Here is a 26,378-nt window from a genome sequence, read left to right on the forward strand (position 1 = left end):
GTTTTTTTCCCTCCTCCTCCTAAGTTGAAAGGCAGGAGCAGAGCGGTGGGGGCCCAGCTTGCCTTCCTACTTGCAGTGGATGCATCGCTTTCTTCTCCCCCTCTTGTCCTTCCAACATTACTGTTTCTCGCTCGGTGGTGATATTTTCAATCCAACATTTCCTTCGCCATGGCGGGGGCTATTATTGAGAATATGAGCACCAAAAAGTTGGTGATAGTGGGAGTTATTCTGCTTTTGTTCCAGGCGTTTGCCTTCATGGTCGGCGGTTTAATTGGTAAGTTGTTTTTTTCCGTTTTCCTTGCCTCAATTTTATCTGTACTTTTATTACGTGCTTTTTTCAAGCTAACGTCTGTGTTTGTACGCGCGTGCTCGCGGGTATTTAAAGGTTAACGTGTATAAAAGGCTAAAACGGAAAACTTTTAAGTTGAGTTCATCGCTATTTACCTTGATAGGCGCGGTAATAAACACTCCCGGTGAAACAAAAGACGAAGGGCGCTAACTTTTAGCCGTATTTTTTACCTTTCGAGACGAAATGGCACCTCCGCTCTAAATCACTGCTTTTGTTTCAAGGTGTTCGCTGCCTGCGTGCCCACAACCAGTTGGCTTCGTTTCTGTGCTTAAAAATAACGCAGAACATCACACTTTTAATGGGCTGTTTCAACACAGAAAAGCTCTGGGATACCTTTTTTTTTTTTCTTTTCCTTCCCCCGACTACTTTGATCCCAACTCGAATGTTCTCCTCTCCCTCCTCCTCCCCGTATATAATATCTGCTGTGTGGGGGCCCCCAGGCAGCATCTCTACCTTCCTTTCATTCCTTCCTTCCCCCTGCGTTTGTCTCCCCCTTTTTTCCTCCCCAAATCCCCACGGCCTCGCAGGCAGAGCATTAATGTTTCTCCCGTCTTCCACGAGTTTCATTTGCATCGAGGCAGACATGCACAGACCTGCACAGAAACACACATACACGCGCAGCTGTCAACGTTGCATTTTTTTGCCTTCAGGTCTGTATTGGAGTTGCTGTCAAGTTTCTTCAAATCCACCCACTCAAATACGCGCGCACAAGCCCCACCAGCAGTGCAACAGCACGGTCGATAGAAGTTGGGTCCATGTGAAAGATGCCTGTGTTGCTTTTAGAGTCTGGAAACCACCCACCAGCCAGTCTCCCTCTCTCTACATGGCTGATAAATTAGCCTGTTTGGTTCATTCCTGGCTGAGATGGTTTTAATGAAGCCAGATTCCTTTGTGTTTGCTCGGTGGCCGGGGGCGGCGAGGGTAATTGAGTAGAAAGGGGGTTTTCTCCCCTTGTTTCCCGACAAACCCGGGAACACGGCATGGGGTCAGCGGGCTGAGGGGATGGCCATTATTCTGGACACACTGGGATAGAGACTGGAGGAGCTGGTGTGCCTCTGGACTCACGGGGTCACTTGATAATTGAACTCCGAGGGGATCCAGATAACTGGGTTTAATTCACTCCAGTGGGTCGTCCTTGTTGCTCTGTGTGCATTTTAATGTTTAATTTCAAACAGCCTTTAGCACAGATAAAGATCCTCGTGGTGGAGTTTTATGACTGTGCGAGAGCCTATAGGTGTGTAAACCGTGGCATCCGCCCTTTAGCTTTTGGTTTGGAGTGAGCAGATATGTTTAGATGTTCAGATAAGTAACAGGATCTTTCTGGACAGGTGCACACGGTTTTCTTCCCTCTGTGGCTACTGCACCTTTGGACACGATAAAAGGTTGAAAAATACATCGGTCTAACAGTGTTACCACTTGTGAGTTGGTGCTTTCTAACAGTAGAGATGGAGAAGAGAGCTTTGCATCTTCTTTGAAACACCACTAATCTCTTTTACAACCTGGATGTGAAAACTCAAAGCTCTGAATGCTCATCCTCACGAGTCAGTACTTCCTACAAGTACCCTAGACGGTGATTACAGCTTATGGCACCATACTAGGAATTTTACTGAGAGCTTAATAACTTCCCAGTAGTTCTTTCAGATTTGCTCAGCATTTTGCATATTTATCTTAGAGTGTGAGATTTTGTTTGCATATCTTTTGATTGAAGCCATTTCAAAGTTTTATCTGCATGATTTGAGTCCACATCCTGCTTGTTATAAGCCAGTATTCAAATCAAAAACATTTTTGAGGCATAAATATGTTTTTATGTCCTTTGTCCTAGTTTTGACTTTCATAACTCCCAGGTACCCATTTGTTCTTTTATTCAGTCTGTCGGTGGGAAGTGTATAAAGAATTAAAAAAAAAAAAAGTTAAATCTGCTTACTTCACTGCTTGTTTCAGTTCAAGTTTAGTGTCTGACTTATGGCTCTGATTTTAAGTTTGCATCACTGCAATGTAGTGCAGACCTCCTGGCTTAGGTTTTCAGAGTTTTTATTGTATGAATGAAATTATTTGAAAAGTTGAGGCCATATTGTACTAATGAAGAAAAACATCGACTTTCAGAACTACTTTCTGTTCTGATGGCATCTTAATATGGTTTGTGAAAGGCATACTGGTAATCTTACTGGGTCAGACTGCATAACATTTACTTATCACAGTAAACAACAGCACAAGGGTGTTTATCCTTGTTTTATGTCCGCTTTTCTGATGCATCTCTGTGAGTTGCTCAGAAAAAAGACAGTTTTAGAGAATTCCCCAAAGACAAAGGTCATGTATGTTGAGTTTTTACTAATTCACGTTACTTTTAATACCCTTTTTCATATCAACCTAAGTCAGTACACATGAGACCAAATTGATTAAAAAAACACAACAACAACAACAAGGTTGGGGGAGCATGAACAAAACTGGAGCATTTCTGTCCAGAAACTAATATCACTAGATTAAGTGTGTATGTGACCCTATTGTGAGACTGCTGGTCTTAATGGGACTGCTTCTAACAAATCGTTAACAGGAAGTTGTGTAGTTTGATGCATTCAGTTGATTCTAGTATGTGAAATGCGTGCTCCGTGACCAATCATCTATTAGCGTCACCATATAAAGGGAGAGAGTTAACACTTGTAAACATTTAACGCAAGAGTGGTAACTTCTGTAACTACTTGACTTCACAGGTGGGCTGATTAGATTCCAACAGCAAACGACTTTCAGTACTCTCCTGTTGGTTTATACGCTGCAGGTGAATGATTTCCTACAAAGTGGTCATTTACAGCTGTTTGGATGCATTTTTTTAAATCAATTTACTAAAGAGTGTATAGAATGATTTATTAAAATGCTGCCAAATTATAATCATCAGAAAAGTTTGACCTCACGTGTCACTACTGCTGTGGCAAGTACTGTGTATTTACATTGGCTCTTTGTGCTACTTCTGTGTGTATGTCTGAGCTATGCGGAGTATAAATACAAAAGTGACCTTTGTCTGAGCTTGTAATGTATAAGGGCTTGCAGGTAAATGCTAAACCACTATAAATCTAACAGATTCACTTATTTGCTGATTGTCCCGCATCATTTCCTGAATTAATGTTGGGGTTTTTAGGGGCTTTTTGTTTTGTGTGTCTACACCTTCACTCAGACCTTTCAGGTGTCGTTCACATCAGGCCTCTAGGTTCTACAACAGGGTGCCAGAGTTTCTTTGCTGTCATGATAATGGCCGTTTTTGTTCTCTTACAATAGTTCCTGTGAGTAGAGACTGCAAACAGCAGTCTTGTCGAGCTCATGAATCTCAATGCCTAAACACTGTAATTGGTGCCTGAGAGCTTTCGGGAATTTTCCCTCCCTCTCACTTCACAGACAGAGCCTTGCTTGTAGGCATTTCCTAAACAGTGTAAAAAAGTAATTACCAAAGTGTTTGTACTGATTTGGCTGAAAGTCAAACTGGCAACTGTTCCTAAGATCTTAACATTGTCCTTGAACAGTTTAATCTGCAGCACTGAAGACTGATGTATTATATTTGGGCTAAAATAATTTCACGTGATTTATTAGTTTGAGGGCAAATTTGGCGTGGTAGGACCATTTAAAAACAAAAACAAAAAAACAAAACTCCTGCAGTATTTCAGTTTGACACTTAGTCTAACCTCTACCACTTTGTCTTTCCAGCTCCCAGCCCCACCACAGCAGTGCACTACTTGGCCACAAAATGCGTGGATAAACCGAACAAACCGCAGCAAACAAAATGGTTCATGCCTTGGGGCCGAAAGGAGTGTGATAAGATCCGGTCCTTTGATGAAGCCATGGCCAAGAGGATCGAGGCTAACAACATTGTGTTTGCTGTCCACATTCCTCTTCCCAACAAGGAGATGAGCCCGTGGTTCCAGTTCATGCTGGTCATTCTGCAGTTTGACATCGCTTTTAAGATGTACAACCAGATAGGTGAGAACTAAAGGTGTCTTATGGGTTTTAAAGGAAAATAAGGGATGGGGCAACATAGCCCATGTTTCGCCTCAAGGACATGGCTTTTGTTCTGCATGCCGCGAACTTTGTCAATATTTTGTCTCTGTGGTATTTCTTGCTTTCACAATCTGAAAAGAAAATATTTACAGAGGCTCTGGACAAAGCTAACCTCTGAAATATTCACATCTATTGTAATCTCAAGTCACCAGCGTTGTAAAAGTCACCTACAGCTAATCTTTTTCAGTACAATTCTTCTTTTTTTCTCCCTCTTTCACCTTCCCTGAACACTCAGAATTTCTCAGAACGTCTACTTTAAATGTATGGCACAGAAAGGCAGCAAACAAAGATGAATGTCTTGCTGTTTCATCTCAAAAGCCTCGCAGATCTCAGGGTCTTTGTCAGTCACTGTTGAGGCAGGTATTGGTGTTGGTTGCTTTAGGCCAGTTACATTTCCTTGTTTTCCATACATCTTGGATATTTCATTATCCCAATTCAAACTCTCTTTTTTTTTTAACATCAGCTTAGATTGATAAGGATATTGCCCATGTGTAAGCTGTTTGAGATGTAATTGTAATGGGTTAGGGAGGGGAAAAAAGGTTGAAATTTGTCATTGGTTTTGTTTATGCTGCTGATCCAGGCTGCCTTTTGATGTCTTCAGTCTCCCACTGGAAACTTTTTTTGCATCTTCTCCTAATTTAAAACAACATTGTTGTGAAGTGTACTAGTTCACAGCTCGATCTGCAGCATTCTAATAATGCGTCGAAGTACTTCAGAGGAGGGGGAGAAGGGAAATAACTAGCACCTCAGAGAAGACAGGGTTTGGTGTCATGGCAGGGTGCTTAGAATCCTCAAAGAAGGGATTAGAGAGGATGATGAGAAAGTCTAATGAGAGTCTGGATCACCAGCAGAGTCTGGGGAAGTCGATTTGAATCTCAATGAAAAATTTTCTTCAAATGGATTGCAATGCATAGCAAAGTATTTGAATGTCAGGTTGAGTACGATGGGAACGTTTGATGTAAAGAGGCTTATCTAGACTGACACATGCTTGTCAGCCTTAATACAATCCATTGTAGGCCAGCACACTCAAAGGTGATGAAGTATTTGTAGCAACAAAGAGGGCAAAATACCTCAAAATCTTTGCCTTTCTGGTCTGGCTTGTCTAAACAGTCATGGTACAGTGGCGTCCTACTCATCAGCATCCCTTACTTGCTCACATTCTTGGCCTCGGTTGTGTCAGGGGGCTGTGGGTTGTTTACTGCCTGGCTGTCTGACAGATGAGTCAGTGATTCAGCCTGGACCGCAGACAAGCCTTTTTGCCAGATGTCATCGACTCATTTTGATCTTTCTAAGCTATGCGAGGTGCTGTGAGAACAAATGGATGCAGAAGAAGCAGAGTGCCACATTTAGTAGAAATCGGGTAGTGCTGGAAAAAGCAGGAATCTCACCTTGAAACGTAAAATAGTTGACAATTTTAAACCCTATAATTTACATCCCTTTTCTAGTGTACAACATTATTGCCTGTTCCGTTTTTATCCTGAGGAGGTAAGCTTGAAACTGAAAAAAATAAGAGGCTGGTAACGAACAGCCTGCCTAAATTGGCATAAGCATTGCGTAATGTGAGGCATTTTTGTGTCTCACATTACGGAAAGCTCTTTAATCTTATAAAAGAGGAACAATCAGGTAGTCAAATCACCGTTTTATGTTGTCTGGCGCAACTTCTAATATTAAGCCATGTCTACATTTTTATTCAATAAAACTTACTGCATAAAACAATTCTGATTTCATAAAATGCCAGTGATCTCCCAATTGAAACGCTGGAGCCACTTTGTTAATCTGCCGGTAACAAAATACCGTGAGGGTTAAATCCCGAGTAGAGCAAGCTCACAAAGGTGGGTGGATTCTGTTCTGCTGGTGTATGACGAAGGAACACAAGGCCATCTCTTCCTTGACTACCTTATCTGTGTAACAATGTTCATCCCAGAGAAGAGCGTCACCCTTATTAACCACTCCACCCACCTGCCCCACTCCACCCAGCACCAAGCACCCCCTTTCTGGCCCAGGTCCAGCAATAACACAGCTGTTGAGGAGGCTTAGTTTCCGTGGCAATGGCTGCTGGAGTGGACTGGAATGTTTGCATGAAGCGAGCTGACATTTGAGGGCGGCCGGCTCAACCAATGGCAGAGGGGAGGGCATTACAGAGACAGTCGGCTGCCAGTTTTCATCTGGCTCCCTCTTCTTCTCTCTCCCTTTTTTTTTTTTTTTTTTTTTTTTTTTTTTTTCTCCCCCCTGTCTTACAGCAGAGGCCACCGGGTTTCTTTCTCTTCATTCCAGCTTGTTTCATAACGGCACAAGAGGCTCTCTGGAGGGCTGGAGGAGAGAACACTTGGCTTTGTAATGTGATCTAAAGATGCAGCTTTAATAGCTTGGCTTTGGATCTTTTTGTTGGATTCACTGGGCTGGGTTTTTTAAGGTCTTGTTGAATTTTGGGTGTATTAGGAAGTAACCTTGCTAAGGTTACTTTGGAAGTAACCATATCGAACACGTGGATATTGAGAAATAATCTTATTAATACGAGTGTTTCAGAACTATTCCAGATTTGCAGGACCACTGATTAACACGCCAGTGATCTGCACTTTACATGAATGTATGCCAGTTTGAACTGTACCCTTGAGTTTTTGATGCAAATGCCGATTGCCTGTGATTAAACTCACTGATTGCTTTTTAAACGTTCTACAGATTTTGACACATACAAGGAAAAAAGCTAGGCGTCCACTGCTAAGAGCATTTGGTGGGTGTATACTGAAAAGGCTGTGGCTGTCTGTCACCACATTTTAATTTGATCTCATTGCGAGGATGATAAGAGGCAGCAGGTTTGTGCAGTGACGAGGCACAACACACGTCAAAATGCAGACATGTGTGTATATGTATTATTCAGAGCCTTTTTTGTTCTTTCCATCGGGAAAAATGTTTCTCTCTGTCTTCTTTATTATTGTCAGGATTGTCTTTAGAGTATGTATATCAAGTGTTATATTAATGCAAAAGCAGCTTCTTGTTGTGGTGATGATGATGATGATTATTATTATTGTTATTATTATTCCCCAGAGGATGGATCATTGGTGTACATTGACGTTGGCCTGGCCTACAGAGATGATATGGACAGTGAATGGACAGAGATGGCTCACTCCTTCGAGCAGAGGAAACTCAGCTGCAACTTCACCGCTACCAAGGTAGTTAAGACTGTAGCTCGACTTTTAAATTACAAAAGCTTGCTCATTTTATTGACTTGGCACACAGAGCCAAAGTTGTGTCATGTCTGGGCTTGCCTCTGTCCTGTAGCTTCAATAACTCAGTGCAAACTTAATTTCTCTGCTGTACTTAAAAAAAAATTAGTAGTATAAGTATAAAGTATTTTAGAGGTTTAAAGTACAGCTCTGTCTGCCCTGCTGTTTTTACAGACATGTCTGAACTAGATGCAACACCCTTAATTTACCCAAGAACTCGGGTCTCCTCTCTGAATCATAATTAGTCGGTTATTGTCTAGCAATAAGGGGTAATGGGGTTTGTTAAAAGGTGAGAGCATAACTCTTGAATAAGGAGAGGTATTATAGTATTTTTCCACAACTGCTGTTAAATAGAAATATGAAGCAATATGGTACAAAGCTTTTATGGAAAAGATACTCTGTTTAGGTATTAATTGCAAAACTAGATGGATAAATTGCTGTACTAATAATGTAACCTTTTTATCAGCTTATACAAGAATGATCTGTAAAGTTAAGTTAGTTTATTATATATATTAGTTTATATTATGAATCGCATGGTTTCTGACTCCAAAGTCTCTTCATATTATGAAAAAGGTCTGTATCATTAGCCTTAGTGAGAATACCCAAATTTATGACCTAGTGACAAAGCAGACTATTGAACCCTTGGTAAAAAAAAATTGGCCCAAGGTACAGCATCCCAGGTAGAAATGTTTATATTATTTTATATTATTTTAATATATTTTATATTGTAAAGGCTTCTGACAAGTTACATGGGTAAATTAGTTAAACTGAAGTATTAAGGAGATATTTTATACTCAAAATTTCCAATGAAAACACTGCCTAGGCTATTTTTGTGCTTACATTTTTGTGGGAAAGAAGAATGGAAAATGCTCTGTATTTACTTACACTGCTGCCTCAAAGCTACATTCAGCTAATCTTGTGGATATAGTCAGTTTCAGAACTGTTGATGCTGATGCTTACCTAAAATAAATTCAAGTAGCTTGTCTCTTTAGGTAAACGTGTTTTCAAATGCTTGTTTACTCTAGACTCATGAGAATGAGGGCCGTTACTACGAGTGCGACTTGCTACCTTTCATGGAAGTGGGGAGCGTGGCCCATAAGTACTACCTCCTCAACATTCGCCTGCCTGTCAACGAGAGGAAGAAGATCAATGTGGGAATTGGAGAGATCAGAGACATCCGACTTGTTGTAAGATTTCACAATGACATGTCATTACCCCATTAAACTCTCACAAAAACACATGCATCAAATACAGTATGCTGGGCTTTAAAGGGTTAAGGGATGTACTGTTATAGCCCTTTTCCACTAGTACCTACTCTGCTCTGCTCAACATGCCTAAGTTTTTAGGGTTTTCCATTAGATGGTAGTACCTATTATCAGGCCTTTTTTTTTTTTTTTTTTTAAGCACCTGCACAGCAGGGGCTGAGGCTATCCAAAAATGTACGTCAACAGACTGCATGCCACGGACTGGTTAATCAGCAGCATCACTTGATGAGTCATGAGAGCGTCGCCTACACAAAATCAAAAATGCAATTTTTGAAACCCAACAACAAAGGAAATGACTGCACAAAAAACAATACATTGAGCAGCAGGTATACCAACGCCTTGACATCCTTCATTATTGTGCTGTATGTTTTGACCCCCACACATTATGTTGTACTTAATTGTAATGGGAAAAAAAACTGAAATGGAGTGAGGTCGAATCACATTGAGCCAAGTAGGTATTAGTGGAAAACGGCTATTAGTGTTACCGTGCACTGACACTGATAGCGTTTCTTTTTGCTCATCAGGGAATTCATCAGAACGGTGGCTTCACCAAAGTTTGGTTTGCCATGAAGACCTTCCTCACACCCAGCATCCTCATCATCATGATCTGGTACTGGAGACGCATCACCCTCATGAGCAGACCTCCTGTCCTGCTAGAGAAGTAAGGCTCCCTCATTATCAGCATCATAGTGATGATCTGTAAAAAGTGCAACTTTTCTTTTTACATTTCCAAATAACACTAAATTTTGCTGCTGCCATCCACCTTTCTCTTCACTCCATCCATCTACCCTCAGGTGACCAGTGATGAAGATTCAAATAATTGAATTAACTGTGGCTCAGTGATTACAGATAAATGATATGTTGAGGACATGCAGTAATTGTTAGATGATAACACAGTAGCTCAGCTTCAGCGCATGTACTAGATGAAAGTACATATTAACTATGGATGAAAAGAACAAGTAGGTCATACTAGCTGTGTACAGTATAGGTCACTGAGATCAGAGAGATTATTCATCAAGCGTCTGAGGAGGAATGGTATTTAGGAATGTTGGTATTTCGCACTTGGCTTTTTAACTACCACACTGAAAATTCAATGAGGTGGTGTAAGCAAAACAATGTGGGAAACATGAGAAATCTTCATGGCTGTTTTTGTATATTCCAAAAAACCCCTCAAATATTTGTATTAATTCTATAACCAAGCCAAGTCGATGAAGGTTCAAGCAACACATGGAGGCAGTTGTGCTGTCCTGTGAACAAGTTGAAGTCATGCTCCGAGCCCAGTGTTTGTCTAACCCCCTGCCGTGGAGAGAAGACAGATCAGTAAGAGGCAGCGTTCTGCGCCACAGGAAAAGCCAGGCGAAGCGTGAAACACGTTACAAAATCTGCAAGCTAGCACTCAGCTGACACATGCTGCACACACGCATTTAGGAACCGGAACACACCCGCTACCAGGACACACACACACAGTGTATCTCTCCTTCCCTCTGTGTTTTCCAGCTCAAGGCTCTTATTCCCAGATGACCAGCAGGCTCTCAGGAAGTGCGAATTGTACCCTATTTGTGGACAGTGGATGATTTTTTTCATGCTTTAAAAGCTTTACTAGAGTCTCCTGCCATGCTAGCCCACATAGGTGCCAGAATGGTAAACCTCAGGCTTTCTCTAAAGTTGTGAGGAGGATGGATGTGAGGGGGAACACAGGATAATATGAAACATCTTTATTTTGTCATTGGAAACATGTGCTGAAAATGTCAACTCCTCAGGAACGCAGCAGACATTTTGAGTTGCTACGGCAGAAAACAAATGACAGTGTTGATGGTTGCTCACATCTATTGCCTGACTCACTCAAATGCACTTAAGAAATAATTCATATTATTAGTTACACCTGTACTTTTCATGCTGTCCCATGTTAAGTAGGGAAAAAAATGTCTGCCACTTCAGTTTTACAAACTAAACCCTTTGACTTTTCTCACACATGCGGGCGTATGCAGGTCCCAGTTCTCCTGCCTGTGTCGATGGTGCCCTGGACACATTCCATGCATACCGGTCTAATGTGGTTTCACTTTGTTCACTTTGCAGAACTGTCTGGCGTCAAATTGCTTAGAACGTGTATCAGATTACTTCTCTTGCCCACAGTGTTATCATAAAGTGTTTGTACCCACATATTTTAGGTCATCTATCTTCTGTAGCTCTGTTTTGCCCTCTGTTATATCAGCTGGTCACATGCAGGGACCTGTTGCAAGTTGCTAAGAAGATGAGCCTAATTTTCTCTTTCTCTGTGGTGATTGTTCTCAGTTCAGTGGACTCTAGATTTCATGAAACAGATATTCAAGGTCTAGCAGTAATGAGGCTGTTTAGGTAAAATACATGATTTAGAAACGCATAAGTCAAGCTTCTGTGGGAACATGCTGTGGTTGTAGCTGAATGGGTAAGCTAATCAATGTCCTGAAGTCTACTAAGCCTGGTTAAGTAAATGCTCAGCCTAAAACAAAAAATGTATGTGTGTAACAGTTTTAGTCCAGATACAGAAGTTTATCCTTTAAAATTGCCTTAAAGCTGCCAACACAATTAGGCACTGTTTTTTTTTTTTTTTGTTTGTTTGTTTTTTTAAAGTAACAAATACTTGTTGGGATGTAACTTTATAAAAATAAAAACACACTTCAGGATGAGAATGTCTCACTATGATAAAGATAATCCAGATCACTTGGAACAGCCTTACTGCCTTCTGAGGTTCAATTGGGACCAAAAGCATGCCATAAATCCCACTGGGAGTCCTAATTCCCCAGTCTTTAATTCAAATTCAATGAAATGTTCAATGAAACTTCATTTATATGCCACCAAACTTTTCAATAAACATGCAAAAAACAGATTGAATTAATCTTCTATTATATTAATTTTAACATGAAGATGTCAAACTGTGTCCATTCAAAAAAATCAACACAACAGGCTAAAGATGGAAACGACTCCAGCATGACTGCGGTGGAGAGGGGTGGGAGGTGCAGCGGTTGATTGCTGACTGGGAAGGTTGCGGGGGGGTTTCCCCTCATAGCCCAGAGGTTTGCGGGACAAGAATTTGGGTCAAAATGATGTTTATTTAATTTTTATACATTAGAAAGTGTTAAGTACAAAACACTTTTTTCCCCCTCTGACATAGTTTTGAGAGAAATCTATAGACCGCGGAGTTTAGATAATAAACACTGGAAATATCGGAAAGTCCAGTTCTTGATTGCATCATCGCTTAGCTCTTAGCTTAAATTCCCGGTTTACATCTTTGGGTGGCTTTTCCTATGCTGAGTCACATATTATTACATAAGTCATCAAAGTAGGTAATGTTGAATTTATGGTTGTTGTTTTTTTTTGCTTTCCTAGGGTAATCTTGGCTCTAGGAATCTCCATGACATTCATCAACATCCCAGTGGAGTGGTTTTCTGTTGGCTTCAACTGGACATGGATGCTGCTTTTTGGAGACATCAGGCAGGGCATCTTCTACTCTATGCTGCTCTCCTTCTGGATCATTTTCTGCGGGGAGCACCTCATGGTACTGTACAAAGCTCCATTTACTTTGGTCTTGTGCATGGTTTTTCCGACTCGCTTTTGATCTTACTTACAGTTTCTTAATCTCACTTTTATTTAAGTATCCTGAATTATGGTGTTTGAATGAAAGGATGATCGGGCTCGGATAAAAGCAAGGACTGCATGCATGCTCAGGAGAATGCCTCAGCTACTGCGCACTGTCTTCTCTTCCTCACTCCAGCCCATATTGATGTAGGAAAATGCAGAGCACCATGCACTTGCATGTGTAATCACAGAGGACTTGTGCAGATTATTGTTTCTTGATCCAACTCTGTGCTTTCTGAGTGTAAAGGTGTATTTAGTTTGAAGTACAGCTTGCATCCCCATATTCATCACTTGCAAGACTTGACTCTTAATTTATATAATTTCCTTATTTCTCAGTTTAATTAAATAATAATATATTTTTTTGGAGTGTGTTCATCTTAAAGCAGACCCTTAGCAGCTAAACAGAGAACTGTTAACTGAAAGCTAGAGAACAAGCAAATATTTCAGATGTGAAGAGTTCAATTCAGTGTTTCATTATATGCATATTTGTTTGGGTTTGTTTTCAGTAATGTCAAAACAAACCACATGGTTCTCATGACTTAAAGCTTTGTTCTTTGAATAAGGACAATAAAACTTGAGTCTTGTCATGGGTTCGTGTTAAAAACCTACACGTCACACTATAAAGTTTGGAAAAGTGGTTTTGCCCATTTTATCTTGTTGTCATTTTTGTCCAGGAAACACAGTTCTTTGAAACATTGGTTCAATTCAATTCAATTTTATTTATATAGCGCCAAATCACAACAAAAGTCGCCTCAAGGCGCTTCATAGATACAGAGAAAAACCCAACAATCATATGACCCCCTATGAGCAAGCACTTTGGCGACAGTGGGAAGGAAAAACTCCCTTTTAACAGGAAGAAACCTCCGGCAGAACCAGGCTCAGGGAGGGGCGGCCATCTGCTGCGACCGGTTGGGGTGAGAGAAGGAAGACAGGATAAAAGACATGCTGTGGAAGAGAGACAGAGGTTAATAACAGATATGATTCAATGCAGAGAGGTCTATTAATACATAGTGAGTGAGAAAGGTGACTGGAAAGGAAAAACTTAATGCATCTTGGGAATCCCCCGGCAGCCTACGTCTATTGCAGCATAACTAAGGGAGGATTCAGGGTCACCTGGTCCAGCCCTAACTATATGCTTTAGCAAAAAGGAAAGTTTTAAGCCTAATCTTAAAAGTAGAGATAGTTTCTGTCTCCCGAATCCAAACTGGAAGCTGGTTCCACAGAAGAGGGGCCTGAAAACTAAAGGCTCTGCCTCCCATTCTACTTTTAAATACTCTAGGAACAACAAGTAGGCCTGCAGAGCGAGAGCGAAGTGCTCTAATAGGGTGATATGGTACTACAAGGTCATTAAGATAAGATGGGGCCTGATTATTTAAGACCTTGTATGTGAGGAGCAGGATTTTGAATTCAATTCTGGATTTAACAGGAAGCCAATGAAGGGAAGCCAAAACAGGAGAAATATGCTCTCTCCTTCTAGTCCCTGTCGGTACTCTTGCTGCAGCATTTTGGATTAGCTGAAGGCTTTTCAGTGAGTTTTTTGGACATCCTAATAATAATGAATTACAGTAGTCCAGCCTGGAAGTAATAAATGCATGAACTAGTTTTTCAGCGTCACTCTGAGACAGGATATTTCTAATTTTAGAGATGTTGCGCAAATGGAAGAAAGCAGTCTTACATATTTGTTTAATATGTGCGTTGAAGGACATGTCCTGGTCAAAAATGACTCCAAGGTTCCTCACAGCGTTACTGGAGGCCAAGGTAATGCCATCCAGAGTATGAATCTGGTTAGATACCATATTTCTAAGATTTTCAGGGCCGAGTACAATAACCTCAGTTTTATCTGAATTAAGAAGCAGAAAGTTAGCGGCCATCCAGGTCTTTATGTCTTTAAGACATTCCTGCAGTTTAACTAATTGGTGTGTGTTATCTGGCTTCATGGACAGATAGAGCTGGGTGTCATCTGCATAGCAGTGAAAATGTATGCTATGTCTTCTAATGATGCTGCCTAAGGGAAGCATGTATAATGTAAACAGAATTGGTCCTAGCACTGAACCCTGTGGAACTCCATAATTAACCTCAGTGTGTGAAGAGGACTCTCCATTTACATGCACAAATTGGAGTCTATTAGATAGATATGATACAAACCACTGCAGTGCAGTACCTGTAATACCTACAGCATGTTCTAATCGCTCTAATAGGATATTATGGTCGACAGTATCGAACGCTGCACTGAGGTCTAGCAGGACAAGCACAGAGATGAGTCCACTGTCAGAGGCCATAAGAAGATCATTTGTAACCTTCACTAAAGCTGTTTCTGTGCTGTGATGAGCTCTGAAACCTGACTGAAACTCTTCAAATAAACCATTCCTCTGCAGATGATCTGTTAGCTGTTTGACAACTACTCTTTCAAGGATTTTTGATATGAAAGGAAGGTTGGAGATTGGCCTATAATTAGCTAAGACTGCTGGGTCTAGAGATGGCTTTTTGAGTAAAGGTTTAACTACAGCCAGCTTGAAGGCCTGTGGTACATAGCCGACCATTAGAGATAGGTTGATCATATTTAAGATCGAAGAATTAATCAATGGCAGGACTTCTTTGAGCAGTTTTGTAGGAATGGGGTCTAAAAGACACGTTGATGGTTTGGAGGAAGTAATTATTGAAGTTAACTCAGAAAGATCAATTGGAGAAAAAGAGTCTAACTTAACATCAATGGTACTAAGAGTAGCTGTAGATAATATTACATCTGTGGGATGATTACTGGTAATTTTTTCTCTAATGATAAAAATTTTATTTGTGAAGAAGTTCATGAAGTCATTACTAGTTAACGTTAAAGGGATGGTTGGCTCAACAGAGCTCTGACTCTTTGTCAGCCTGGCTACAGTGCTGAAGAGAAACCTGGGGTTGTTCTTATTTTCTTCAATCAGTGATGAATAGTAAGATGTTCTGGCTTTGCGGAGGGCTTTCTTATAAAGCAGCAAACTATTTCTCCAGGCTAAATGATGATCCTCTAAATTTGTGACACGCCATTTCCTCTCCAGATTACGAGTCATCTGCTTTAGGGTACGTGTTTGAGAATTATACCACGGAGTCAGGTACTTCTGACTAGAGACCTTAGTTTTCACTGGAGCTACAGTATCCAGAGTCGTACGTAGTGAGGAGGTGAAATTATTAACAAGATAATCGACCTCTGTTGGGGTAGCGTTCAGATAGCTGCTCTGCTCTGTGTTGGTACAGGGCATTGAAGATGATAACAGTGGGTGGATTATATTCTTAAACTTAGTTACAGCCCTTTCAGAAAGACATCTACTTTGATAAAATCTACTCTCCACCGCTGTGTAATCAATTATTGTAAATGTAAATGTTATCAGGAAATGATCAGACAGGAGAGGGTTTTCAGGAAACACTGTTAAATGTTCAGTTTCTATGCCATATGTTAAAACAAGATCTAGAGTGTGATTAAAGTGGTGGGTGGGTTCTTTTACATTTTGAGAGAAGCCAATTGAGTCTAATAACAGACTAAATGCCATGTTGAGGCTGTCATTTTTAGCATCTACATGGATGTTAAAATCACCCACAATAATTATTTTATTTGAGCTCAGAACTAAATTAGATATAAAGTCTGAGAAATCAGACAGAAACTCTGTGTAAGGCCCAGGTGGACGATAGATGATAACAAGTAAGACTGGTTTCTGAGTTTCACAGCTGGGGTGGACAATGTTAAGCATCAGGCTTTCAAATGAATTAAAAGTCTGTCTTGGTCTTTCATTAATTAATAGGCTGGTGTGAAAAATTGCTGCCACACCGCCCCCTCGGCCTGTGCTTCGAGGTTTCTGGTAGTTAGAATGACTCGGGGGTGTTGATTCATTTAAACTAACATAATCATCCTGCTGCAACCAGGTTTCTGTAAGGCAGAGTAAATCAATTTGTTGATCAATTATTAAGTCATGTACTAACAGAGACTTGGAGGAGAGAGACCTAATATTTAATAATCCACATTTCACTGTTTTACTCTTTGGTTCAGATGTGGATACTGTATTGTTCTTTCTTTTTGATTGTTTATGTTTAAGTTGTTTGTTGCTGGTTTTTAGTTTGTTTTTTGTCTTTTTGGAAGCTGACACAGTCTCTATGGAGATGGGTTTTTGGGGGGGTAGCAGGAGGAGAGAAGCTGCAGAGAGGCGTGTAAGACTGCAACTCTGCTTCCTGGTCCCAACTCTGGATAGTCATATTTTGGGGGTTTTAATAAATTTGTCCATATTTCTAGAAATGAGAGCTGCTCCATCCAAAGTGGGATGGATGCCGTCTCTCCTAACAAGACCAGGTTTCCTCCAGAAGGTTTGCCAATTATCTATGAAGCCCACATCGTTTCTGGGACACCACTCAGACAGCCAGCAATTTAAGGAGAACATGCGGCTAAACATGTCACTCCTGGTCTGATTGGGGAGGGGACCAGAGAAAACTACAGAGTCCGACATTGTTTTAGCAAAGTTGCACACCGATTCAATATTGATTTTAGTGACCTCCGATTGGCGTAACCGGGTGTCATTACTGCCGACATGAATTATGATTTTACTGAATTTACGTTTACCCTTAGCCAGCAGTTTTAAATTTCCTTCAATGTCGCCTGCTCTGGCCCCTGGAAGACAATTGACTATGGTTGCCGGTGTCTCTAGCTTCACATGTCTGAGAACAGAATCACCAATTACCAGAGTTTGACCCCCGGCGGGTGTGTCACCGAGTGGGGAAAAACGGTTAGACACATGAACGGGTTGGTGGTGTACCTGGGGCTTCTGTTTAGGACTATGCTTCCTCCTCACCGTGACCCAGCCGCCCTCTTTCCCCAGCTGCTTGGGGTCTGCCGGGGAACAGCTAGCGGGGCCTACGCTATCTTCGGCTGCACCAGCTACAGGGGCCTGGCTAGCTACGGGTGAATGAAGGGTGCGAAGCCGAGTCTCCAATTCAGTAATCCTGGCCTCCAGAGCTGCAAATATGCTACATTTGTTACAGATATCATTACTGCTAAAGGAGGCCGAGGAGTAACTAAACATCTGACACAATGAGCAAGAAAGTGCAGGAGGGACAGGTGAAGTAGCCATGGTGCTAACGAGTCGGCTACGAGCTAAGCTAAGCTAGTGAAACAGTACAGAGACAGTGAGTGAATACTTTGGCTATAAATTAGGTAGTGAGTACACAGAAAGTGTGCTTCGGATGAAGCACGTGAAGATTATACTATGAAAGAAGAATGTATTTAAAAGTTGTTAATTAAATTGCTAAGCAAATAAGCTACTCAGAAACACCACTGTGTTTGAGCAGGAACAGGAAGTGATACTCTACCGCAGAGCGAGCGAACACCAAGTGACAGCCAAACTGAAGTATCTGGGCAGAGAAGAACTGAAGATGTGTGATCTCTTTGTACCAGCCATCAAAATCTTCCCTGAATTTGGCTGTCATCCCACAAAAAAATCGCAGGTCATTTTTATCTGACGTCTGTAATCTGGCCTGGATTGAGGCAGTCACGGAGATGATCAGACATCAGCTTTTTTTTTTTGGTCACCTGAACACAGTGTCCATTGTCTTGATGAGCTCCATGTCTGCCTCAGACAGGTTCATCGTCTCTTTGCCCCGCCTCAACTCTCTGGACTGTAGCACAGCAGCTTTTCTCCTGTTGGCTGGCTGGCTCTGCTCCACTTGTTTTCGTTGACACGCTAAAGCCTCTGCAGCAATGTCGCATCTCTACCTGACACACCTGAGCTTGTACGTGGTGTGGTTCCATGGCCTGTTCTTAAACCTGATTGCTTGTTCTCAAGGTTTTGCTCTGTACAACCTGTTTATTCTGTTCATTATCCAATTTTGCTGTATGTTGATGTGTAAAAGTTCAAGACAGTTTTGCATGACAGCCGTGATCTGTGCTTGAGCTGATATGATTAACAATGTATGTACAATCACTGTATTTTTCAAATGGGTTTTATCAGATATTAATAGAAGGGAACATCATATTTTAAAAGTCCCCTGTTGGATCAGAGACTGGTACATTTTACATGTGTGATGCAGATGTTCAGTTGCTCTTGTGAGATCAAAAGCTGACATTTATGGCATTTCATACATTCGAGGCTGTGTTTGTGTAGGGCTCTCATGTATTTCCCACCTTGTCATACAATAGTATTGTTCCTCCCATTGACAGATGACTTTGGTGAGACTACTAGAGAAGTTTTATCCCAGTACCCGCCCACTTTGCATAAACAAAATTCAGCAAATCTTAGCAATAATGCACAAAATGAACAGTGACATTCCCTGCTCTCTGCTTGCTCCTCTTACTGGTCCCTACTTCAGTTTGGTTTCGTGTGTGTGTGTGTGTGTGTGTGTGTGTGTGTGTGTGTGTGTGTGTGTGTGTGTTTATTAATTGCACTGTAACACGTAGAGACGCCAGCAAATCACTATACAATGCTAAAGTGTTTGATCATGTTGTTACAAATTTGAACGACAGAAAGATTCAGACTGTTTTGTGTACATGAAGATTTTTCACACCAGGCATTTTGAATAATCAAAACAGAAAAAGATGGTCAGGTCACTATTACATAATTGATGACTCTGCTGTCTTAAAAAATTCCATACATTAGACAGGTGTGCTTTATTATGTTGCCAAACAACTTCCAAATCCTTGGCGTTGGTCTCTGCAGATATCACAGACTTTATTAATTACACTTGTCCTTTTCGTGCTATTACTCATCCAAGTATCTGCTGCACAAAAGTTTATTAGATCTCTCCCTGTCAACATCTAATAGACACACCTTTTGGCATCATTTATAACCTCTGGTGTGTATTAACTCTGAACTCTTTCAGCTTGGTCAACTTGTGCTGAACATTAAACTTCAGTCCTTTCCCAATGCTTTCTTTCTGGATTCAAGTAGCTTACTCCCATAACTACTTGAAGACATTCACGTCGTCTCCTTAAAGCTCTTCTTGTGGCGTGATACAGCAGGATCTCTTCATGTAAAGCAGCATGACGAGCCTTTTGGGTCCTTCTGCAGAGAAGTCTCAATATTATGATGGTGCCTGTTGATATTTTCTTCTTCATCTTCGTCTTAATCCTGGGTACAGTGTCTGGACAAAAGTATTGAGGAACACCTCTTAATCTTTGAATTTAGGTGTTTTCAGCTCAGTTGCCACAGTTGTATAAAATTAAGCACCTAGCCAGTCAGTCTGCCTTTACAAACATTTGTCAAAAATGGGTCATTCTAAAGTGCTCACTGAATTTGGGTGTGGTTATGTAATAGGATGCCAGTGTTGTAGCTCAATTTTAATAAAAAAAAAAATCCCTCCTTGACATTCAGTGATCAACTGTCAGTGGTATTATTGCACTTTTAAGTGTTTAGGAACCATAAAGGTGCTAGAGTGGTTACAGTGTGAGGTCATGGAGTGCTGAGGCACAAGTTGTGTCGCCAAGTCACAAAACTATTCTGGATAACTGCACAGGTCCAAATATCCTCTAGAATTAATCTTTAATCTGAGTAATTTATCACAGTGCTATTTCAGTAGTTACGTCTAAAATTGTTTTGCTAACAAATCAAAGAATCTGTATTTCTTTTTGTCCTTCACCTGTTTGTCGCAAATCTACCTCACACTCACTGAATGTACTGCTAATGATCTGAGTAACTACAGTGTAGTGTTTGATGTTGTGCGGATGAAATATTTGGTATTTTTCCTATTTCTTGGAAATCAATGGATGGAGCCTGTTTCTCCTGTGAACAGGCATCATCAAATGTGAGATGCAAAATTCTCTGACCTGTGACAACTACTGAAGCTTGATTTATGTCTTCGTAGTATCAGAAGTTATCATAGTTTCTAAATTACCCTCCACTGACTGTGAGATCTATATTTGCTGGCTAACATGTCTGTGACAGTGAGCACAGCCAGTAGTTGATTTTTAAGATCGCAGTCCAGTCAATCAATCAATCAGTCAATCACAAATCAAAAACTCTGATGAAGATGGTGTGTTTATAAAAGGACATCTGTTTCATCTATAGCATGGCCATTCCTCGAGAAGGTAGCATGCAGTAAGTGATGAAATGTGAAAAACATCTCTGTTTTGTGCTTCTCTTTCAGGACCAGACAGAGAGGAACCGTTTCTCAATTTACTGGAAGCAGGTCGGACCTGTCGTGTTTGGTTCCTTCTGCCTCTTTATCTTTGACATGTGTGAGAGGTGAGACTAAGTTTCATTAAACACAGTTTTAAATAACCGTATTAAAACGGAGTATGTCCATTGCATTATAGAGGTGCGTTTACATCAAACCACCGACGGTATAAAAGATGGACGTAGCCACCGTGACCTCACTCATTGGTTGGCAAAGTCTTGTTTATGAACCTTTGAACTGGGCGCTTTTTGCTGTCTCTGTTTGGAAACCAGACATACAGGGATCCCAGGGATTGATTTGATTACAGCTGAAGACAATGCATGCTCATTGGCTACTGATTTATTACTCACAAGCTGTTAGCCAATCGATATACCCTAGATCAGCGGTCCCCAACCCCAGTCGTTTGGTACCAGGCTGCGAGAGTTGAGTATTGTTTGTCCGTGAAAATATTGTCGGACATAAACTGGTCCGTGGCGCAAAAAAGGTTGGGGACCGCTGCCCTAGATAATGCCCCGTTTTAACTCTAATGAGCATATTCTATGCAAGTTTTGTGATTTATTTACATGACATTATTAATTGAGTCCAGATACTCATCAGGAGACTATATAATTTCTTTTTTCAAACCACAATAGTCACTCCTTATTTGCAACTGCTATGGCTAATTGTTGAAAATTAGTTAAATGTACTGCATTGTACCAGTATTTTTCTTTTCCATGTGTTGTGTGTTATCATATTACTCCTTTGAAGTGTGTCTGTATATAAAAAAGATTTCTGTCATACTTGATGTTTATTTATTTATTTTTATTTATTTTTTTTTCTCCTCCTTAGAGGTGTCCAGCTGAAAAATCCCTTCTACAGCATCTGGGCTTCGGACATAGGAACTGAGCTGGCTGTATCCTTTTTATGACCAGATGTTGAACATTCATTAGGCAGAAATGATGACAGTGGAGACCCTATGGCAGAGTAAATTACCAAAGCATGACTTCTGAGTTTAGCATGAATAAACATTTTTATGGTTGATCTTCTGCTTTATTTGTTGGAACAGATTAATTTCTTCATTGATACTATGCCAGCTTCCAAACTGCACTTGGCTTCTGCACAAACTGGCAACTGTATTCTCTTGACTAATATGATGATATGAAACATTCAGTTATGCCATATGTGCATTGCTGAGGGTTCTTGTGTTTACGTGTGCATATCCAGTTTTGTTTGCTTGGCGATCTGATTGATGTAAAATTCATCAGCACACAACTTTTTTTGTTTTTTTTGGTCACCTTGGCAGCTTTAAAATATATTATACAATGATCCATAACTGCATGAATAGAGTTGTGGGCTTATGAGTATAACTTTATAAGTTTTTTCACCTCAGACATCATTGTGAAAATGTGTTTTGTAAGTTTAAATTTGTGGAACCTTTTCATCTATTTTCACTATTAGTAGTACGACTACTACTACTTACTTCCTTGACAAGTTTCCTTAGATGGCTTTCATAATTGTGGCAGGGATCTGTGCGTGTCTCTACTTTCTCTTCCTCTGTTTCATGGTTTTTCAAGTCTTCCGCAACATTAGTGGCAAGAGGATGTCCCTCCCTGCCATGTCTAAGGCCAGACAGCTTCACTATGAGGTGCGTTTCTGCGGTTTAGTTAGTCTGTCGTGCCAGTGTGTTTAGATCTAGGTTCTTTATTATCTTACACACACATTAATGCACTCCTAACAGTGTTGTGACGCTTAATGTTTTCTTACTAAGTAATCCCACTGTCATCATTTTAGGGTCTGATTTTTAGGTTCAAATTCCTCATGCTGGTTACTCTGGCCTGTGCTGCACTGACAGTGATCTTCTTCATCATAAGTCAGGTGAGTCTCATTCATAAAGTTACGAAATCTGTTGTGTCTCAGAGTAAGGGCCAGTTACGACATTGAAAGGACAATATCATTAAAAATGGTCCCTCTCGGTTTTGGTCCAGGTGAATGAAGGTCACTGGCACTGGGGAGAACACACGGTGCAGGTGAACAGCGCCTTCTTCACTGGCATCTACGGTATGTGGAATCTGTACGTGTTCGCCATCATGTTTCTCTATGCACCGTCTCACAAACACTATGGAGATGAGCAGTCAAGTGGTCAGTGCATCACTGGTAAGTACACCTTTCTACTTGCCTTCTAATTAACCCGGCTTTTTTTTGTTTTTTTTGGTCTCTAAAAATTAAAAAAATCATGGCAATAATTTATTGATAAGGCTAGTTTTTATTGCTTGCTCCTAGACGTAACCCCTTTCTCTTCATTGTATTAAAGCTGAATTTTATTAATGCCCCCAGTAGCTCTTACTTCAGTCTAATAGAGAGCAAGTGTCTGTCTCCTCCTGTAAAGCTGCCTATTCATCCAAAGTTTGTTTTTTGGAGTGAGTGAGAAAGGCTTGATTCCCAGGGGAAAGAAGGGTCTCTTTGGCCTGAGAGTGAGATTCTAATGGACACCAGGCTTCCTTCCAGGCGGAAAAGAAGGGAACAGTGAAGAGAGGGGGTGGGGCGAAGAGCAAGGAAGTAATGAAAACCATCCATCCATCTCCTGACGTCAGTGGCATGAGAGAGAGAAAAAGAGGGTTTGAAGTTTGGAAGCTTTCCCTGAAGTGCGTCAAGGGGTCTCATGGGAGGAGCAGCTCTCTCCAAGCTTCACTCTCCATGTTTTGATTTACTTTTTCAGCTCTCTAGTTTCACTTCTGCTTTGCGCAAGCTGAGAGTGTTTATGTAAATGAAATTCAGCTAAGGCAGCTTGATATGCAACAGACCCCTGCCTGCAGTAATGTAAAGTTGGAAAAAACCCAAAAAGGACTAAAGATGTCCTTAAAAATGTGATGATGGTGTTTTATGTGCAGGTGATGGCGGAGCGAACAGCGGCGAAGACCTCCATCTGACCACAACTATCACGCATCTCGATGGTCCCACTGTGGTCTACAAGATGACTGGCAAAGAAGCCCAGGAATAGATTTAACACTGTTACGCAGACTCCCATCTACTCTCTGCTCCACCACTGATGTATATGTAATCAAACAGGCTTCCTCTTTATGTCTGAAGTGGCTCTAAAATGGGATCGACAATCCACCTTGCATGCAATTACCATCACCCCGAAATTGCTCTCTGGCATCAAACCACGAGGTTGTTTAAAAGCCAGTATGTTCCCAAAGTGTCTTTTTGTATTTGTAAAGGCTGAATATCAGCACTCCTATCAGTCCTGTTCATTTCACGGTGGAATTTCTTCTCACATTTCATACTTTATTGTAAACTATGTGGTGTTTGTTAATGTTGCACAATACCTTTCACACAAAGTCTGGTACTGAAAAAGCTGCTTTACAGGGAGACAAAAGCAGTTCTTTGTGGCGTGAGCCGCTGTCGCACTCCTGTGCCATTTGTTTTAAAAACCTGAGCTGACGAAGACCGACTGCAAGATGTTTTAGACACGTGGTTTGATTTTCTGCTTTATTAGGGGGCGTTTTCTCATTCAAGGCGTTCAGAACCTGTCACAAACGTATGTGTCATAGAAAGTAGATCATATGGAGTACTGCTGTCACAATTAGTCATTCAAGTCCTTTTAAAAAAAAAATAAAAATAAATGAAAAAAAATAGATATATATCTATCTCACTGGGGAAATGTACAGACCATAGCCACATTGGGAAATGCATACTGTATGTTTATTTGGTTACAATGTAGATATCTATTTTTCATAAAGTGCTTATTTTCAACTTCACAAAATATATGCATCCAGCTCTATCAATATTTTTGAAGTTGATTGTAGCCTATTACACTTTTTTCTTTTTTTCTTTTTTTTTTTTCTTTTTAGTTTAGTCTTTTATTTGCTTTTTATGCTGATTTAAATAAAAACTTTTACTTAATGTGTGTATTGTTAAGACGTTTTCTTTTAATTCAGACCACCCAAAGAAATAAAAATGTGTTTTTGTAAAGGGTTTTGATGCATAAACCGTTGGACACCTCTGCTGCACACAGAAAAGAAAGAGTGCGCCTCAGCAAGGCTAACAGCAGAATGACAGTGCTGCTTTCACTTTTGTCAAGTTAGCTGGAGACTTTTGGTGTAACAGGAAACGGATTCAGTGTTTATTCTAAACATTAAGAATAAGGGAAAATCTTTACTGTGTTTCATTGAGAATTTTCTTGCATATCTGCATGTTGGTCCCAGAGGGGACGTTGGTACTCTGAATGCAGCTTTCTGTGTTGCTACTACTGAGTATATCTTAGAAATTTGCTTTCCGGATTATAGTTGATGTAAAACCAAGTATAACTGTTTAAGGGGCAACAGAATATTTAATAAAAAAAAAACTGCTCAAAATGCGGTGAATAGTGTTTTTCAGTAGTTTTGGTTTTTTCTGTGTAGTTTGTTACCAATGCTTTGTTTTTTTCTTTTTAATCCTTATTTTTACATTAGTCTTTGTTACTGTTGATGTTTAATTTAGTGTTTTTAATTAATATGCAGAGTATTCTTTTGGTCTTTTTGTTTTGTTTCGTTTTTTTTTTTTTTTTGGTAGCATAATTAAACACGTTCAGAGTAGGTAATACAATACAGACAGAACTTTTGAGTTGATTCTCTCATATATACTCACCAGCTGCATTATTGTGGAAAAGCTGCTTATATCTAACCAGCCATTCTCATGTCATCACACCGAATGCATTAGGCAGGTAAACATAATCAAGGCAACTTTCTGAAATACAAACCGGACAACAGAATAGGGAAGAAAAAAGATTTAAGTGACTTTGTGGTTGTTGGGTGTCAGGCTGCTCTAAGTAGTTTGGAAACTGCTGATCTACTAGGATTTTTCCACACAACCATGTCTGGGGGTTTACAGAGAAAGGTTTGAAAATATCCAGAAATCTGGATTAAAATTGTCTGGTTAATGTCAGGACAATGGCTAGACTGCTTCAGGCTCATACTAGAAGAATATCTCTAAAGGCACCGCGCACTGAATTCTAAAGCAAACAGCATTAGACGACCACCAGATATCATTCTTGTCAGCTAAAGACAGAAAACGAAGGCTGCAATTCACACAGGAAAAGGGAATCCACCAAAGCACTAGCATGTACCTAATAAAGTGGCCCGTGACTTTACACCAGGACCTCACTGACTAAAATAAAAACCGTGTGCTTTAATTGTATTAATTTTTTCTAATTAAGAGAGTGTTTATTAGAAATGCATTTCTCGTTATCCGTGGCAACTGATGCAGAAATAACAGCCAATTTACATTTAAAAGGCCAACTTTACACTTACCTTTTTAGATTAAATTCCATGTAATAATGCAGTAGCTTTAGACTGCTCGACTTTCATTTTATTGTGAAATTTTACGGAAGTCGCGTCTGAGCGGTGGGTAGCTTGAAGCTGGCGGTCGCCCTGCGTTTCGGTTGGTCCGCCTCTCTCCCGACAAAATTCGGCTGTTCTCGACGCAAAGCGTCCAAGTGGAGGAAAAGGAAAGAAAAGGGGGAAGCTGGCGAAGAAAAAAAAGTAAACCACAATTAAAAGAAATTAGCTCTAAACGTCCGCAGAAAGTGAAAGCTGAGCTTGGAAGTCGACGGCGAGGTCTCCGCTGAGCTTGTTTTCCACAGTCTGTGGTGTAAACACGTTAGTGTAGTTCTGACATTGCGCCGTGAGAGACAGAGCTGAGGGAAAGGTCTCCTCCCAGTCTGTTGACGGAGACAGTTTGGCTTCAGTGGAAGGAGACACGGCTATACCTGACTGCACAGTACACCGGCCAGGTAAG

At 40.6% G+C, this 26,378-nt stretch overlaps 2 protein-coding genes across 2 annotated transcripts in view; both read left to right on the forward strand.

Moving 5' to 3' along the window:
- Positions 1–24,506, forward strand: wls (Wnt ligand secretion mediator). Its single transcript, XM_084912547.1, has 12 exons — positions 1–274; positions 4,040–4,312; positions 7,436–7,560; positions 8,640–8,801; positions 9,404–9,540; positions 12,246–12,414; positions 20,595–20,692; positions 21,453–21,516; positions 22,105–22,248; positions 22,395–22,478; positions 22,589–22,757; positions 23,492–24,506. Exons 1-12 carry the CDS (start codon positions 169–171, stop codon positions 23,599–23,601), a joined length of 1,641 nt encoding a protein of 546 aa, XP_084768673.1. The 5' UTR covers positions 1–168; the 3' UTR covers positions 23,602–24,506.
- A 1,472-nt stretch (positions 24,507–25,978) lies between these two features.
- gng12a (guanine nucleotide binding protein (G protein), gamma 12a) overlaps positions 25,979–26,378 on the forward strand; it is a 39,928-nt gene continuing 39,528 nt past the window's right edge. Inside the window, exon 1 of the mRNA XM_084912082.1 lies at positions 25,979–26,373. The gene's annotated coding sequence lies outside the window, so the exon portion shown is untranslated. The remainder of the gene's footprint in view (positions 26,374–26,378) is intronic.

This window comes from Perissodus microlepis, chromosome 18 (assembly GCF_051167445.1).
Source record: "Perissodus microlepis isolate ML-2025 ecotype Zambia chromosome 18, ASM5116744v1, whole genome shotgun sequence".
Taxonomy (NCBI): domain Eukaryota; kingdom Metazoa; phylum Chordata; class Actinopteri; order Cichliformes; family Cichlidae; genus Perissodus; species Perissodus microlepis.

Coding starts and splice junctions, on each gene's coding strand:
- wls (XM_084912547.1), top strand. CDS start 169: ATGGCGGGGGCTATTATTGAGAATATGAGCACCAAAAAGTTGGTGATA. Junction 12,415..20,594: donor TCTGCGGGGAGCACCTCATG/GTACTGTACAAA, acceptor CTTCTCTTTCAG/GACCAGACAGAGAGGAACCG. Junction 22,249..22,394: donor CCAGACAGCTTCACTATGAG/GTGCGTTTCTGC, acceptor TCATCATTTTAG/GGTCTGATTTTTAGGTTCAA.